Here is a 17369-nt window from a genome sequence, read left to right on the forward strand (position 1 = left end):
AAATAAGAAGATTTCATTGACTCAGGCAATCAACTACCGAGAATGCAGCTAGCCGCAGCGAACCAGTTCTCCCGCTCAATGTTAGAGAAATGAATGGCCAGTTCTCACTACTCTGGCAACACACTTGTCACTTGACCAAAGTATTCTACTGAGTCGCGAATAAGTGGTTGAGCCTGTCAGTGACGGTATGCAGCGTAATTGAATCGTTCGCTGAACTAGCATTATTAAATCCATCAAAACAGGAACGAATGTACCGATTAACCGATAGTATTAGTTCCCGTTGCGGTAGCCCCGTGGATATGGCCTTTGCGCTGCTCAGCCCAAGGTTGCCGGTTCGATCCCGGCTGCGCCGACCGCATTTCGATCGGGGCGAAATGCAAAGAACGCCCCCTGTATATACATTTAGTTGAACGCTAAACAAACTCTGGGTGGTTTAAGCTAACCCGGACTCTCCTACTCCGGCGTGTTTCGTACTCAGACTGTTCTTTTATCACATAAGACTCCGAAATGCGACTTTATTTTTGACAGAATTTGGGAATTCTGAAAAAGGCGCACTCGGACTTACTTAAAGCCTGCCCGAGAGCTGTGCCTGTTGAACGAAGGAAACACACCGCGGGAGGCCCGATCTTCGTTGAGGAACATGATGCTCTCGTAACCGCCAGGATGCTGTACCGACACCAGACCACTGCGAGATGCGCGACGAAATGTCAGTGTGCTCGCACTACAACGCCAGTGTTCAGCATAGATGCTGTACATCAGGCTTCGGACCTGAAAGTCAGCGGCTTTGTGGAACTAAGAAGCGGAACGTAGCTTATGGGTGCCATAACGTGCTTTGAAAAAAAAAAACAGAAAAAGCTATTCAGTGCCCGGACCCCGCGTTCCTTAAAGGGACACTAAATGAACATACTGGGTCGACGTGGACTCTTTACATAATATTCCGTAAACCTCTCAACGCTTGTTTCGTGCCATGAAACGACTTAGCTTACGAGAAAATTTCGTCTGAAATATCCGAATACCTTTATCGCAATTCAACTCTCTGCCCCCCAACCGGTGGAGTGCTGGCGTTGCGTACGCTATCGCCACCCTCCGCTCTCACCAGTAAGCAAAACGGCGCCCGCAAAACGGCGGTGTGAATTTTTTGCGCAAAACGGGAACGTGCGGCCATGCATAATCCGAGCGAAGGCAGTCTTGGATTCGCCGCTGTAGCTGCTTTCGGTCAAGTGGCGTGGACCGTTCGGGCATCTCGCGACATCACATGGAGGTTGAATTCTCTGCCACTGGCATGCAGTTTGTGCGAGTTTCGCGAGCCTGTAAAACCAGATCAGCCCTACGCGATAACGAAACTACTCAAACGCGAAAGACCGGGTCATGCATAGCCTAGCTAAAACGAAACCTTTCGAGTGAAATATAACTGGACAAGCGACATATTTCTTTATATAATACGTTTTAAAATGCAATACAATGATCTTTTTATAACGAGTGGTTGAGTACCAGTGACAGAGTTTATAAGGAGTGCCTTCGTCATCGGGCAAGTATGGAATGCACCGGGGGAGTCTCTAATCGTGTGCTGCATTTACCTATATTTTTCGATTACTAAGGCCCTGTTTGCTACAATATTGAGGCCTCAGAGATTCTAGTGCACGAATCCATCACTTTGGCTTGACTTAATATTGGCCTTTGTTGTCCCGTCTTTAGCTCAAGTTTCACGCGCATTTTCACGTTGCGGCGCTGGCCTTACACTACGAAAATGACGTTAAAAATTTCCACGTAGTTATGGCAAGCCCAAAGACAACAACACTTTGCACAACTTTCACAGTGTAAGAGTGCAGCGCATACGCACGTTTTATGTTCGGGGTAGTGCAGCGTCTGTCCCTCGAAAGATATCGCCACCATGTAAGTTCGCGGTGGTATGAATTGCCTGCCCGTAGTCTTGACGATTAGCATGCCCCTGCTGCGAAGCCGCTCGAACATCTTGACCGTGAAGTTTTGCTCTGTGAGATCCTGGAAGAAGACAGGTGAAGAAAGAACAAGGTTTTGATGAAAGGCGTAATCTTACGACACGAATTCCAACACATATATATCTGGCTCTTTTCCTTTACCTGTCTGTTTCCTTCCTCGTGCCTCAGTGCGTACCATCGGGCTGACCTTTCTTACCTGTACTTTTCAATAAAGCTTTGCAAAAGCTTTCTTACTCTCATTCTCTTTTAGTTAGTCTTCAATTAAAGTGTCACTTTTGAAAGATCGTTCTGTGCGTCATAAGGCTGCAAAATTTGCGTAGATTCCCTTGTCAATACTTCGGAAGGTTCACTTCAGCGAGCACATTGTTCAACTCCGTTTTTCACTAAAAATGAGAAATGTTAAGGCTTGGTCGGCAATAAGTCTTGATTGAGGTGGTTCTGTTTTTTGTCAAATCGTTGTTACTTAGGTTCGGGGGCTGGAGCCCTATAGCGTAAAACTATATCAATGTTCGTAACACTAAATTTACCTAACCGTCCAGGTAAGCATTGGGCGGTGACCCGCAGTTTTCTTCGAACCGCCTAATGAAACGCTTTCCTCGTAGGGGGTCGCTTTTGTTTGATTCCGAAGTGAATGGCACTGCCTACTTTTAGAGTTCTTTTTTTTCATGATCTAATTGGCGGACAAGAGGCGAGGAGCCCGCAGAAGTGGAAAGGGATTTAGTGGGGCCAAGCTAGCGCAGCCACTATTTATGGCCAGATGAAGGAATCGGTGCCGGCGCTTGCGATTGGTCCGCTTCCCCCTTACTTAACTTGCTGTGGCTGGTCGAAAATCGCCGCGAGGTGCAACGTAATGTTTAAAAAAAATGCCGCTGAAACGCATCCTCAGCAAAGAAGAGTTACCAGAGCCATGTCGTAGACGTGTCAAAATGTCTCCACAACCTCCAACTGCTACGTAAAAATTTTTATTATAGATTCATAAATCATTTCTTTCCGGCAGCTCTCAGTAGCCAGTACCAGAGCGATAGGCAGGCAAACGTCTTCTATTCCTGCACTGTCTCTTGCTATTCCAAAAAAAAAAAGGTCAGTTTCCCTCGGCATATAAGTGCATTTTTAATACGTACACGTCACTTTGACGTGGGGAGTTTTCCGCAGTTTTGTGACGTTGCCTGACAGAAAGGCGAAGTGGGTGGAGCCCGAAAGCTATCGACCAATAGCGGGTGGCTGTCGGCAAGATAGGTGCGGAATCAGAAATAATTATTTTTGTTTTGTTCGATCTAATCATGCATACGCAGTGCGCACGCGTCCTATGATATCGTAAGTTCTGGCGGCTTTTGTGACGTCGCGGGACTGACTTGCGAATTGGGCGTAGCTCAAAAATGTTTTACCAATCGTGGAGGGCTGATAGCAGACAGGGAATAGAAACAGTTTGAATAGCTTTATCTTATAGCGCCCCTGGTTTACTATAACGCTCAAGTTCACCTAATTCATTCATAATGTTCCACTTAGTTGTAACTCTTTGGTTTCACGGTAAGTTTCAAGGAATGCCTCAATGTCACGGCTTCTAAATTCGCGAAAGGTATTGCGAACGCTGTAAGGAAACGGTACTGGCAGGATAAAAAAAAAGCGATTTGCAATTTCCCGTTGTGAAATCCGTTAAGTCGCGCGACGGGTTGGGCAATTGTGTACGCGTGATTGCGAGCCTTTACGTAAGTGCTTCCCTCTCGGGGTAGGGTGCTCAAGAAATGCGGTGCTTTCGTCATCGACGACGGAGCTGAAATCACTTATACCCGTACTTTCCGTTCGTTACGCAACATGCACTAAACTAGGTTTGGTCCTAAGAAGAATTCGTGTTTTTCTTGCCGTCAAGATTGCCCTTGCTCGATCCTGTGTATTGCAGCTCTGCCACACTCTAGTAGCGCGCGCACGCTTCTACTTTGCATATTAACTGGTACCGCCTAGTCTCAGTACGACTCCTCTCAACGCACGCTTGGCGCGAACGGATAGATATGTTTTCTTGTTGTGTGACTTGATGTTTTTGTTTTCCTTTTGATATCAGTCCTTACTGTAAAGCAAATCGGACCAGGTGGAGTAAGAGAGAATGGTGTTACTTGCTATACACAGTGCAAAGTTAGACGATAGTGTGCCTTTTCCAGCTTTGACCGCAAAAGGCATTCACTGCAAATTACGTCTGTAGTGGTTTATAAGCAACGCAGATGCCTTTGCACTTGATACTTGGAAAAGCGTTGTTGGCTTCTGAAGCGAACGAGCAAGAAATGTTGCCGCAACCTTCCCCTCAATGTACCCAAATATAGTCAAGGTAGGCTGCAGATAGCATAGCTAACTATGTAATGCTACCAGAAAAGCAACCGAGATGCAATCAAGCGATATGACCCTGTGCAAAAACACACCGCGCTGTTCAATATTTACGCGAGAGTGCCTCGCACTGTTGACTAAGCAACAAATGGTAGTAAATAGTAGCAAATGTACTTTCTTTTAACGCGACTTATCAGAGAAAAATAATTAATACGAAAGACACGCTGTAGTTAGTGGCGCGTTAGTGTGCTGGATAAAAGCTTGAATGTTTCTGTAATACCCGCTATTACTCGTACTTTTATGGGACTTCAGGTAATACTATGTTTCAATTTACTTTAGATATCGTTCTGTGGTTTTACGCACTGACTGCACGATATGATTGTCATGCACGCCTTAGTGGAGGACTACGGATTCATTTTGACCATCTGGGCTTCTTCTAAATCTGAGTGCACCAGCCTTTTAAATTTTACTCCATCGTGACACGGCCACCACGGCCAGGTTCGAACGAGCTAGCGACGCGGTCACGACTGCGGGTATACGCAACCAGCGTTACATTCACATAAACAGTAGGGCAAACAACAGAGAAGCTTGAAATTGTCCGGCTCAGAATCGTCGCTTCATTTTCATTAGCCAGTAAGTTAGCCGGTCTGCCTGAAGCTGGTCAGACAGTATGGCGCCGCCTAGCGAAATCCACGAGACACTGACCTTGACTTCGGCGGACTTGATGTGCAGGCTAGGGGCCGCGTGCAGCAGGAGGTACGAGGTGTTCTTCCTACAGATGACCTTGATGGTGATGTTCCCGCTGAACGTGACGTTGGTGGCGTTGATCGAGAGGGTGTACATGTCGGGCACGAGGTCCGTCGGAAGCTTGTCGGGTACGAAGGCGTCCTGTTCAAACCTACGAGCGGTCGCATGCGTAGTCACGTGGTCAGCAAACGTCGCGAAAGAAAGGTTACGACCACCTTCCTTTGCCTGCGAAATGAATTCTACTACGCGCAACTCGCCTTTCAAAGGTGCACAAGGAGCCATTGTTATTATTATTATTTGTGTGACCACTCCGCCTTGTATTTTTCGTGGGATCCCGTGCGTTCATGGAGCCCTCAGTTTCTCTTCGTTATATTTTGTACATTTCTTTTTGTCCTTCCCTTTGTGTAGAATAGCCAAAGGGACGGCTTTAAGGGTTAGCCCTTCCTTTTTTATGATGCTTTCACCTGCCCCTTGTATCTTCGGACGCTTTTAGAATTCTGCACGCCAACGGTTTGAAGCTAACGACCGTTCAGACGTGCATATCTTATAAGCTTCTTTCTGGGAGCTCGCAGAAAGAAAGCGGTGGTGCTCGCTGATTTTAATGCGTTTGGATTTCAGTCGTCCTTAAAGTGCATGTTGGACACGCGTAGCAGACGACTTAATCTCGCATGTGTGTCGTCGATGGGAGGCGTCGTTTTTTTTTTAATTTCTTATTTCTTGAAATACTGCTAGTAATATTGCGGCGACGATAGCGGTTCGCTGCGGCTTGAACTCCTTTACGTTCGAGCTCAGTCTAGCTCAAAGTGTGTGTCGAGGGTATAGCGCTGCTGTGACGCCTAAAAAACACTGGGCCGGTATAAAGTAAAACCATTCCAATCTGTTATTTATTCCAAATTGGCCATTAGCCCTCCCTGATTGGGCTGTATGGTTCGGGACCAGCCCATACGGGTTTGACGCACAACCGTATGGGTTGGATGCGAACCATTCTGACCAATGAGGGAGGGCTAATGGCCGATTTCGAATAAAGAACAGACGGGAATAGTTTTACATTACAGGAGCCTTGTTTGGCCGCGCGTAAACAGGCTGGGGTTCCGAGACCTCCTGAATGCGGCAACAAGAGGGTTGATAAGCGTAGAGCTTTTGCCTATGCGAGTTCTTTTGTCGTTTTTTTTTTTTTTGACCTGCGGGGTGCCCTAACAGGTATGCAGGAATCTGGGTGGTTTGCGGGCCTGTCTTGAAAAGTGTTTGGCCTGAAACACGGTGACGGCCGCACAAATAAAACTTTCTTAGACTGAACTCTTCCTTAGGTGAAGTCCCAGTTCTCTCATTATCTATCTTTGGTGATGGTTTTCTATAATAATTTTCACGGTTAGTTTATTAGTTGGAACCTCTACTGATTAATCGCGTGAAAGTAGCTCCTAACAAGTGAGCGAATAAAACGGAAACACATGACTAAAGCGGCGCAGAGTGACCACAGCGCTTGTCGTCTTTCTTATTACCCTCCCACTTTGTCGGTAGTGTTCGCGTGGAAATCGGTTAGCTTGAAACATTCGTCAAGGTGGCAACACACGCATGCATAGCAGCGAGTAATGCGTGCGCAACTATACATAAAGCATAGACGCACCTGGCATCTGAGGAATAAGAACCTAGCGGTAAGCGCACAGATGCGGGTGCCCCTTTGGCTGTTTGTGAGAGATGAGGTATTCATTGACTGCGCAAGACAATGCACGGATATGTTGTCGCGTCCGGAAATTTCGCCGCTGTTCACTTTTCCCAATTTAGTGGTGCCTTTAATGGCGGAGAACTGTCACCAGACCAGGTTATCCGTAAGCTATAAAATACCAGTATAGTAATAGTGCAGTCGGTCGAGAAAAACATAGTAACCATGGTAGAAAAGCTTTAGGAGTTTTGCTTTAAAATTGTGATTTAAAGCAGCCCTTCATCAATTTAAACACACAAAGTTTTTCCCCTACAGAGGAAATAAACACCACAGGCAATACCAGGATGTGTTCTAGGCATTGTGCTTCAGCAACTAAGAAATATTGGGGCGTATTTTCACAGGGAATGCAGGCTTCCCAGTGTTGTCGCTTCATGGCATGGTCGCGTGGACTGATAGAAAGCACGAATCAAACAAACAAAGGGATGGTAAGTAGGGCAAGCAGACAGGCGGGAGGGTTTGTTTGTTACCCTACACTTTCATGGCTGATTGGAAGCGCAAACACACACAATGAAGAAGGAGCGAGGCAGAATGAGCACGCTGCATTGCGCTCGTTGCGTCTCATTCCGTTTTCGTTATGTGCGTTTGCGCTTCCAGTCAACCGTGAATCTACACCAACGGGCACGGTTAACCACTCTCCTACCCTACACCTTTCCTTGCCAATGTATATTTAAAACAAGCAGGGCTCCATCTTGAGAGGAAGTAGTATAGGACTCGCAATTTGCACAATGCATTTTATAAGCAACAAATAGACAATGCTCTGTGCTCACATTATTTGCCTACTAAAGATCCGTGTTAGATGTCATTTACCATTCACTAACGCAAGTAACATCAATCGCAGACTACACTGAAATGAACGTGGTCAGACAATCTTGAGCTGAAGAACTGAAAGTGAATTCGGAAGCCTCTGTTCCTGCTCTTCTAAGCACTGGGGATGCCATAAAACTAGTAGTGCTTTAAAAAAGTTATTTCGACTAGTTTTTTGTCCCCACTATGATTTTTTTATTGTCGTATCTTTTTTTATCATTATATAAATATAGAACATTTACAGTAGCAAATGAATAAATATTTAAAGGCCACAGGGCATACATACTTCACACCTCCCTTTTTTATGATTTGCACTTCTTTCTACCGGAATGCAAAATAGGGTTGTGTTGCCGCCGATGCATAATTCAGTAGCACGGAGTACGAAGTCCCTCGTGCATGTTGCTTTAGGTACCTGATAACGTGTTCTCGCTGCGTGCTTGAAATACCACACTTTCGAACTCACGCTGCAGTTAAAATTATTTACTTGTATTTTGGTCAGAACGGTGCGGTGCGTCATCAGCATTTATTGTGAACGCATATGTATTGTAACAAGTTAACAGTGACTTGTGAAAATAGCCACTGAAAATACGACTCTTACGTCAGCTTTCCCTCTACCTTTGCCCCATACCCATAAAATACAACGAAAAAGAAAACGCAGTACTGCTCGAGCTCAGAGTACAGTAGCAGAGACAGCGATAGCTCCGAGCACTTATCACAATAGTCAGAAATTCGAACGCTTAGCGCCCCTGTAATCAGCTTGTGATCAAGATATCCGCACACTATGTGACCCCACTGCACCTGTGCACCAACCTTGGCGGTGCAAACATGAGCACCGCCCAGCTTTGCTCTCGGGGCAGTTCTTTCAAGAATTAAGCCACGTGGTCGACTAAAGCCGCTATCATTCCGGGTGAGGTCAAGAAGCACGCAGGAGCTATTAAAAACTAAATAATAGGATTTTACATGCCAAAACCACGACCTGATTATGAAGCGGGCCTGGGGGGGAGGGAACTCCGGAAATTCAGACCACCTGGGATTCTTTACCGTGCACTTAAATCTGAGGACATGGTTGTTTTCGCATTTTGCCACCATCGAAATGCGGCAGGCCGTGGCCGAGATTCGATCCCGCGACCTCGTGCTAAGCAGCCCAACGCCACAGCCATGCAATGAAGCATGGACTCACCATCCGGACAGCTCTTGTTCCATTTTGTCGCCGTGCAGGAACGCTATGCGGTACAGCTTGAAGCCGAGGATGACAGTCGTAAACAGGGAGGCCACCGCCAGAAGCATTCGGGTGACGCGCGTGTTAAGCGGGTGCGTCTGGACCTTGATCTTAATTCGGTACATCGTCCGCAGCCCACAGACGTGGTGCCTGGAAACCTGAGGCAAATGACGACTGGAGCCGGCAGCGTTCGGCCCTGCGTACATTGTCACGTTTCTCGGCGCACGAGCACAAACCAGTCATGCACGACGATCTGCGCCGGCATGCTGATTACCTTCTGCTGATGACTGCGCACATTGCAAGTGTTCCATTGTTTCCCGCTAGCTTTAAGAGTATTTATCTTTGCAAACTAGCACGAAACTAACCCATTTGTCTGTGCATTGCCAGCATCTATTCGTCTATGAAAAGTTGTAAGTTGAAATCCGAAAGGCGAAGCACCGAGTGCGATAGCAAATTAGTAGTTAGCTCTACGAAGTAAGGATAGTAGTGTTATCGGTCGTATAAACTTGTAAACATTCGCTAACTAAATTAACAATGATAGAATGCGTAAGCGTAACCTAACGACGACGTAGAAAGAAACAGACACACAGAGACAGCGCTGTCTGCGTGTTAGCTTCTCTCTACGTCCTTGTTCAGTCGCGCTTACACCTTCTATCATGGATTCAAACGAACTAGCCCGTCAACGTGCTTTAACTAAATTAACCAGCACGATGTTACGCGCACACACATTTCACACGATGACAGCGGAAACTGCCTGTGAAATCTCTGGAGTTAGGAATCGTGGCAGCAGCCGCGAGCAAATTGACCTCTGGGCATCTGTCGCTTCAATGCCTACGAAATGTCGAAAACACCGCGCACAGGAAGCTACTGGCACTACGCGCACTCTGCAAACATCGCAGATCGCTTTGAAGATGTCGCCTGCGCGGGCGCGCACTTTAGCCACGTCGCCGACGGCTTTCTGGTCACACTAGCGCCGGCAACGCTCCCTACGGCATCTATTGCGGCGTGCGCGATTCGCGTGGCCAACGTCGTAGTAAACGAGGCCGTTTTCTCCTCTCTGTACGGAGCGGCGGGTGAGGAGGACATCGAGGCACAGTAGCAGCTGCCTGAGAAGAACGCCCCTTTCCCCTCGCCTCACCCGCCGTCTTGCGCGCCACAGGCGAGGGCACGCACCGGGGCCGCGTTCCTCGCTCGCGCACGCGATATTCAACCGCGTTCGCCGGCTCAACCTTAGACGCTTTCACTTATACGGAACCTCACGGCGACGGCGAGTACGAAATGCACTTGGAGTGTTCATATAATTGCTATCTCAATAAAACGTTCATAGGCAGTGCCGGCCCGGCATTGAACGGTTATTCTGCGCTGACTTTGAAACCCCGACGACACTCGCCGAAAACACAAGAAAAGAAAAAAACAGGTCTTCACTCCGTTCTTTCGCTAACAGAGCCATCCTTCAACTTGTTGATTACTTGATTTTATCACCGCGTTTACTTCTATGCAGCACTCGGCTAATTTTATCGCTTTAATATGACGCCCGTTTTATGTTTTTTCGCGTCAGTTTCCGAAGTTGACTTACTCCCATTTTCATTTATAATAGCATTCTGCGTTTGGCATCTAGCCACATTGACATGTTGCTCCTACAGTGTTTGCATCGCGGGCGTTTCATCGCAACTGGTGATGGACACCGCTAAGCATATGGCACTGGTCGTTACTGCAATAACTTAAATGCTCACCCTACAAGCTCACCAGACTTGGTCAGGAAGGCACTCTCCGGTACAATGGCAACCGGTCTGTGATAACAAATCGGCTGCACTTTCAGGTGCGCGCTGCTGTTTCTACATTTTGAACATAAACCGTCTGCAATCGTCCTAGCTATATCGTAGGCTCAATGATTAGGATTTCAAGAGTTGTACAGAATCTTCCGTAGCTAGTCTAAATCGTTGCTAGAAAGGTAAAGGCCATGTCTACCATATAGATAAAAAAATTCACAGACATCTCAGTTCCCTTGTCTCAGTATTTCTCAGGGATCTATAAGCATGCGGCTCTGGCTCAATCACACCGACAGTATTGCAAACTTTGCCCATCTCCGCTTTTGGGAACAAGGTTCCCAAAAGCGTCGTTGCATAATGTGTCGGCGCTTTATTTTTTTTTTTTTTTCTTGAAAAACTGACTGTACGTGGAGCGAAGTGCACTGCGAAGTACAGGCTAAACTGCGAGTAAATGAATAAGAGCGAAAGACAAACGACCCATTTGTTTGACACTGTCTTCGCTCACTCGAACAGCACTACAACCGTAGTTTTACCGGAGTCAGGGCGCGTCCTTCTGTTGCTTATTTGATGAAGCGTATAATAGTCGTTGCCACTACGTATTCAGAGTTCACAAAGGCTTCCTACGAACCCCTGCAGGGGCGGAAAAATTTTGACCGTCGCGCGGTAAGAACGCTGCGGGCTATCTGAGACAAGGACGTGGATACAGCATGTACCTTTCTATCCATTTGTTGGCCTGGAAACAGCAGTAAGAACAGTGCTGGAGCAAAGGCAAGCACAATTTGCCAATTTGTAGTAACAGTGTGCACTGCCCGGAAGATGAGGACCAGGGCCCGTATTCACAATACGTTGACACGCTAACAGTGTTCGTGCCAACCAATAGTGATGTAGGACATATTATTATCGAAGGCCATCGGCCAATGAAAAGCAGCACTTCCGAACAAAATGGTCTGTGAATTCGGCCCCAGAAAACAATGTATACACAAATGCGTCGCTTCGTTAGCGCTTCCTTATCTCGCTGTTGTTTGCGACGTTGTGCCCAGTACCCGAATAAACAGGAGTTTCAGCGGAGAGTGCACGTGAAAGCATATTCTCTATGGGCAGCACGCTAACTGTAGCATACAGAAATTTGAAATAGTATGTTACAGTTAAAAGCACCAGAGAAATATCGATACATGAATCATCCATATCCTACAGACTAAATGAAAATGGCAACCGGATTTTCTGTGTACGATGAAGCAGTCAAACTAGCTCAAAGTTAAGGTTGCGCCGCTAAGGCTGTGTAGTTTTTTGTTTAAACAGAGCCATATTCAATTTTAAGCCTCGCGCGGGCCTGTCACAAGATAGAGTAAATGAACGGCGGAAGATAAGGCTTCAGATTGCGTTAAGGCTCATTTCAATAGTGGAAGGTGGCGAGAGGACCCGATGTCAGTAAAAGCACAGTGGGTGATAGATGTTGCCTATTAAGAGATTGTTGCTTCTTTTCAGATAACGAAATGCGTATTTAAGAACAGCAGGAGCTCGAACGCCTTACCTTGCAGAATATAGCCACGGCTCACTTCTTCTTCTTCTTCTTCTTCCCCACATCACGCAAGGAAAACACTTCCCGGGCTCGCCGGATATCTACTAACACCTGACGGAAGTTTTACACAGCTGAAGTTGCCTAAAATAACTCAAAATAAACAACTGTTCAAGAAGCTTAACTAGGAAAAGGTTGTGCTTGTTATCTCGCACCTTTCTGCGACTGAACGCAAACTAGGACATGGAATTTTTACTTGTTTGCTGCTCTCTGACGTAAAAACGAGGTTAGAGTTGTCCAGAGGTGATAGAGTAGTCGCCATTTACTGGGAAGTGTTCTGCTCTATAGAGCGGTGGTGAGTGAAACCGAAAATAGGCACACAAAAAAAGAATAGCCCGAAAAGCTCATGTAGTAAGAAAAGCTGAAGTTACGCTCTGTATCCAACATAATATTTACTGTGCTTCATGGCCCCTGTTTTGAATTTTCCCCACACGGACGTGTCTCACTCAATCAGGGATTTATTTTAAGCAACAAAACGTACATCAAGCTAATTTCTACTTTCCTTACTTTTAGTATTTTTTTCTAAATTCCTTCGCTTTTGAAGTATTCAATGAACCGTCTTTTTAGTTCGTTCAAATTTAATGTTTCAATCATCTGGCCTGACTTCGCAATGACGTTCGCGGTTTTACCTGGTCAAGTTCATTTTTTTTTCTTTAAATAAACAAGTGCGCGTGTAATTATCCAATTCTTGGCCGATTCCCCATTGTGCGTATGCGCCAGATTTAAAGACGTATCAGCATCATCAACATGTCCAACATGGCGAGAGCGATATCCAGCACCAAATTGAATGCATAGTACGATACTCACAAGCTTTCAGCCAGTTGCAAAAAGATATCGCCTGTGCTATTTAATGTGGCGATGATCGGCCTGGGAAAACGACTCGGCGAGATCCAGGGCATCCAACATGCGATGTGCGCGGACGTCACGGTATGGGTCACGCAAGGTTCACTGGGAGAAAAACAAGAGAAGCTACAAGAGGCTGCGCGCTGTGTCGAAAAGTACACCAGGGAGAGGGGACTGGTATACTCCACAGAAAAATCCGACCTACTGAGAGTAGGTAGACACCCCACCCAAGCAACACTGGAAGTAACGCTTGACGGAAGAATATGATCAGAATCCTGGGCATGTGGCTACAGGGCAGCATAAAATCCAGCCACACCATCAGCCTGCTGAGCAAAGCGATGGAGCAGGTGGGCCGGACGCATGATCAACAGGGTCTCCCAAAAAAGATACGGCATGAAAGAGGAAGACACACTCAAACTCGTCGGCAGCCTGGTCGTCAGCCGAGTCATCTACTCGGTACCGTACCACGCGATGACCAAAGGAGAGAGGGAACAGGCGGACACGATACTCAGGAAAGCATACAAGACGGCTCTCCATCTGCCAAAAAACACGTCAAACCAAAAACTGCTCCAACTGGGCATCAGCAATACTTTCAGCGAACTGGCGGAAGCCCTGCTCGAAACGCAAGAAGCCAGACTCAAAAGCAGCCCTGCAGGGAGAGCGCTCTTGACTAGGCTGGGACGGGATGCGAGCTGACACATAGATAGATACGCAGACGTGCCCGACTGCCTAAGAAAAACAATAAGCGTTAGGCCAGTACCTAAGAACATGGACCCTAACCTCCACGAGAGCAGAAGGCAGGCGCGAGCCGAATACGTGGAAAAGACACTAGCGCGACTAGACAACACGGTACACACGGATGCTGCTACGTACCCGCGAGAAGGGAAGCGCACGGCCACGGCGGTGGTGGTGAACGGCGACGGGAATCTGATCACATGTGCGACGGCAAAGGCAGCCGGCACAGCGGAGGCCGAAGAAATTGCCGTGGCGCTGGCGGCAGTAGAAGGATATAGGACAAGCAGGCCTCTAAACATCTTAACAGACTCGAAGGAAGCGTGCAGAAATTACACGAGGGGCAGGATTAGCAAAGCCGCCCTCAGAATTCTTGGCGGAGCCAACTTCGCCGAGAGGAACGTTACGCACAGGTTATTCTGGATTTCGGCCCACGCAGGCATAGAGGGTAACGAAAGGGCAGACTGCCTAGCTCGAGAGACCACGTTCCGAGCAGAGCAGTCGCGCGCCCCGGAGTATCACCCACACGCTTGTGAAGGAGGATACACAGAAATCTTAAACTTACACAGAGGGACGAGAGCCAAATATCCCCCACCGCACAAAGCTCTAACGAAGGAGGAAGCAACCAGTTGGCGCAGATTGCAGACAAACTCCATCCCAAATTTATACATCCTAAACAAAATGTACCCAACACAATACAGAGACACCTGCCCATGGTGCGGGGCCACACCCACACTCTATCATGTCACATGGGAATGTAAACACAATCATTCCACCAACACAATAACCCGAGTGCGGAGCAACGGGGAGAGTCGGCTTACCAGCTCCGAGCTCACGACCCAAAGGGCCTTAGTGCAGCACGCTAGTGAGGTAGCTAGCCTCAGTGGAGCCCTGGAATAGCGTCCCACCCTTGCCGGAGGAGGCTCCAAGTCGCCGGCGCCCAAGAAGACGACGGAGACCTCAAGACGCGAAATGCTTGAAAGAACCAAATAAAGTTTTTGTTATCTCTCTCTCTCTTGGCCACCCGCGCGCGAGCGATCGTTCCTTCGTTTCTCGTTTTTTTTTTTTTTTGAACCTCGTAATTAGCTCTCCACACTATTTTCTTTCGCTTTTTGCTTGCCTAACGGAATTGTAATACGTATTTTACGATCACTGTATATAAAAGCACGGGTGTTCTTGTTCATTTCAGAAACTTTTCTACCTTGTTCGTAATGACAAATGTTTAGCTCGATTAGCGCATTTCGCAACGTTCATAGTAGAGAGACCCAGCTTCAAGCAATTGAAACGTAACGACGCACGTTCACCGTCTACACCCCTGTAACCCACTCCTGGGCAAAGGGTGTGCTGAAATGAACGCAATGCGCGGTTGTCATGAAGCGGCACGTACGTACCATGGCTCGCCGAGACTCTGTGTACTATACAACACGGATGACCTTTCCTATATTGCCAAGGGCTATGGTTGCTAAAGGTTCCCTCATATCAAGTGCATGCGGCAGCGCCACATTGGCCGCAGCCAAATAAGCAATTCTTTTACGCAGGAACGCAACGCAGACACATGTTTTTGAGGACACGATTTCATTTCATTCAAGTATGACGCTTGACTGCTGCAAGCAGTTCAGGTCACGGCAGTTTTGAACACGTTATGTTGCGTGTTTCCCCGACTCAACAATGCAACGAAACCCACGTTACAGGACAAGACAAGCATGAGAAGCTAGTGACTCAGAAATGGCGTTACATCTTTTATGATATGGCTCAAACATCCGAAAATCTGAGCTGCTAGCCTGGAGAAACGACGCTGCTAGTCCCCGAGTGCCACCTTGGCTCTGCCGCAACCTTCCGTTTTCACCGCCGTTCGAGCGATCGAGCTGCCACGTCTTTTCACGAAAGTCTCGCTGGTCGTCACCACTGCTGACAGTCTTCGCGCGTTGCCTCCCCGTCGATAAAGTTTCCTGGCGCTGAACATGAGCCGCTCACACGGTTGAAGCTTTGACCCCTGATCCCGGTTCCGCGCGTTCACCTCTAAACATCCGACGCTGAGATGCCAGTCATGTCTCGCAACCCACGAGCATGCGTATCAGCAGATGAGCAGTAGAGCTTGGTTGGCCCAGCGAGAAGTCCCTTGGCCTTACTCACAGCAGCAAGTGGCGTCGTTGTACCAAGCGTGAAGCCTCACTGAGGCAACGTCGCCATCGCGAATCCCGGCGCGACCAAGTCGGTGGACGGTTGGACGTGGCGAAGACCCGCGCAGCCCCGGTGGGCCCAGGGTGGAGGAGGATGGCTGGGTGTCGGGGATGGGGCAGCGCGCTCTTAGGCCTAGCAGCCGGAGCGCTGTCTCCGCAAGCCCGACGGGCTGCCGTTCTTGGCGGCGAGCCGACCGAAGCCGCACTTGCGGCGCCGCAGCGAGTCGAGCACCACGGTCGCCGGGTTCCAGGGGTTGGCGCCCGTGTTCGTGGGCCCGCGGTCCTCGCGCAGGCGCGCCTTGAAGTCGCCCAGCTTCCTATCCAGCTTGTAGCCGAACAGCGTCAGCACCCGGTCCACCGAAGACATGGCGCTCGTCCTTTCTTGGGGCCCGGCTCTCGCGCCTTGTGAGCCCGAGGCGCAGCCGCTCGGGAGAACGCGCTCCTGGAGCGAGATGCTTTCCTCTTCTTCCTTTTCGTGATGCCTTCTACGTGTCTTTAATGATTGCCTATTAGTAACAATACGAGAAATTTACCATCAAATATATTAATTTTCTCACCATTGGCCCATTTGCCCCCTAAGATTCGTTATCTGTCGCCAACCTGTCGATTTGTCTTTTTGTGTGCTCATTACATATATAGGCGCCACGTATCGAGGAACTAGCGTCAACATCAACAATGAGCGGTGTCCAAACCAGCGTTACTAGAACGAGCTGGTTCTAGTATAACGTTGGTCCAAACTGCGCTTCGGCAACAACGGCTCCCTCCTCATAATAATGAAAGCCAGCGGCACGCAACATCGGAGAGAAAAGTTCCCAAATATGGGCGGCAGCTCCACGTGACTCCAAGTTTTCCTCGTAGTAATAAAGCAGGCGATGAAGTGATATCGAAAGGTTCTGTTCGCTGTTTGGCGCACTGCGACTTCGTAACACTGCGATGGGCTATGCGTGCGCGACAGTTTCGCAATGCCTCCGAAATGCCATCATTCCACTTTGACCGCAGCGACATGGCCCCCAATATCGAATGCTGCCATAGTTTTGTCATATTGCGATGCTGCCCCTTTGTCATCAAGCAATCGGCCACAGCGCAGTTGAATTTAAGAGTGCCAACGGTTTTCAGGCTTGAAGCAGTGTTTAAAACACCCGCTGACATCTGCTAAATGAAGCAAGGCCTGGCGACGGTGGGCGTCGGATATTTGCGGCAAGATGTCCTCTCCCCTTTCATAAACCATGCAAACGGGAAAAAATAGACAAAAAAGGGGATACGTAGTTCCGTATTATTACGACAGGTAACCCAGGGGCGTAGCAAATTTAACATACAATAACAATAAGATCAACAAAAATAGCGACTACAACGTAAGAAGTTACATAAAACATATCAGTGAAGCAACTGTGCGTGTCTACCATATATGAGCTCCGCTATGCATCTTGCGCAACACCTTCACAGCGCCTTCATTGGCATCACCTATGAGGGCCTGTCACCATTATCAGTAAAGAGTTCTGGTTTAGTTC

At 47.9% G+C, this 17369-nt stretch overlaps 2 protein-coding genes across 2 annotated transcripts in view; one reads left to right on the forward strand and one right to left on the reverse strand.

Annotated features, from left to right (window-relative positions):
- Positions 1–8950, reverse strand: part of LOC142558020 (aminopeptidase Q-like) — a 41262-nt gene extending 32312 nt beyond the window's left edge. Inside the window, exons 1-4 of the mRNA XM_075670187.1 lie at positions 8723–8950; positions 4977–5169; positions 1841–2001; positions 566–685 (exon numbers count right to left, since the gene is read on the reverse strand). Of these exons, the coding sequence (XP_075526302.1) occupies positions 566–685; positions 1841–2001; positions 4977–5169; positions 8723–8886 (638 nt within the window). The 5' untranslated portion in view covers positions 8887–8950. The remainder of the gene's footprint in view (positions 1–565; positions 686–1840; positions 2002–4976; positions 5170–8722) is intronic.
- Positions 1–17369, forward strand: part of LOC142592723 (uncharacterized) — a 325325-nt gene that overhangs the window by 224143 nt on the left and 83813 nt on the right. The gene's annotated exons all lie outside the window — the stretch shown is intronic.

This window comes from Dermacentor variabilis, chromosome 9, assembly GCF_050947875.1.
Source record: "Dermacentor variabilis isolate Ectoservices chromosome 9, ASM5094787v1, whole genome shotgun sequence".
Taxonomy (NCBI): Eukaryota; Metazoa; Arthropoda; class Arachnida; order Ixodida; family Ixodidae; genus Dermacentor; species Dermacentor variabilis.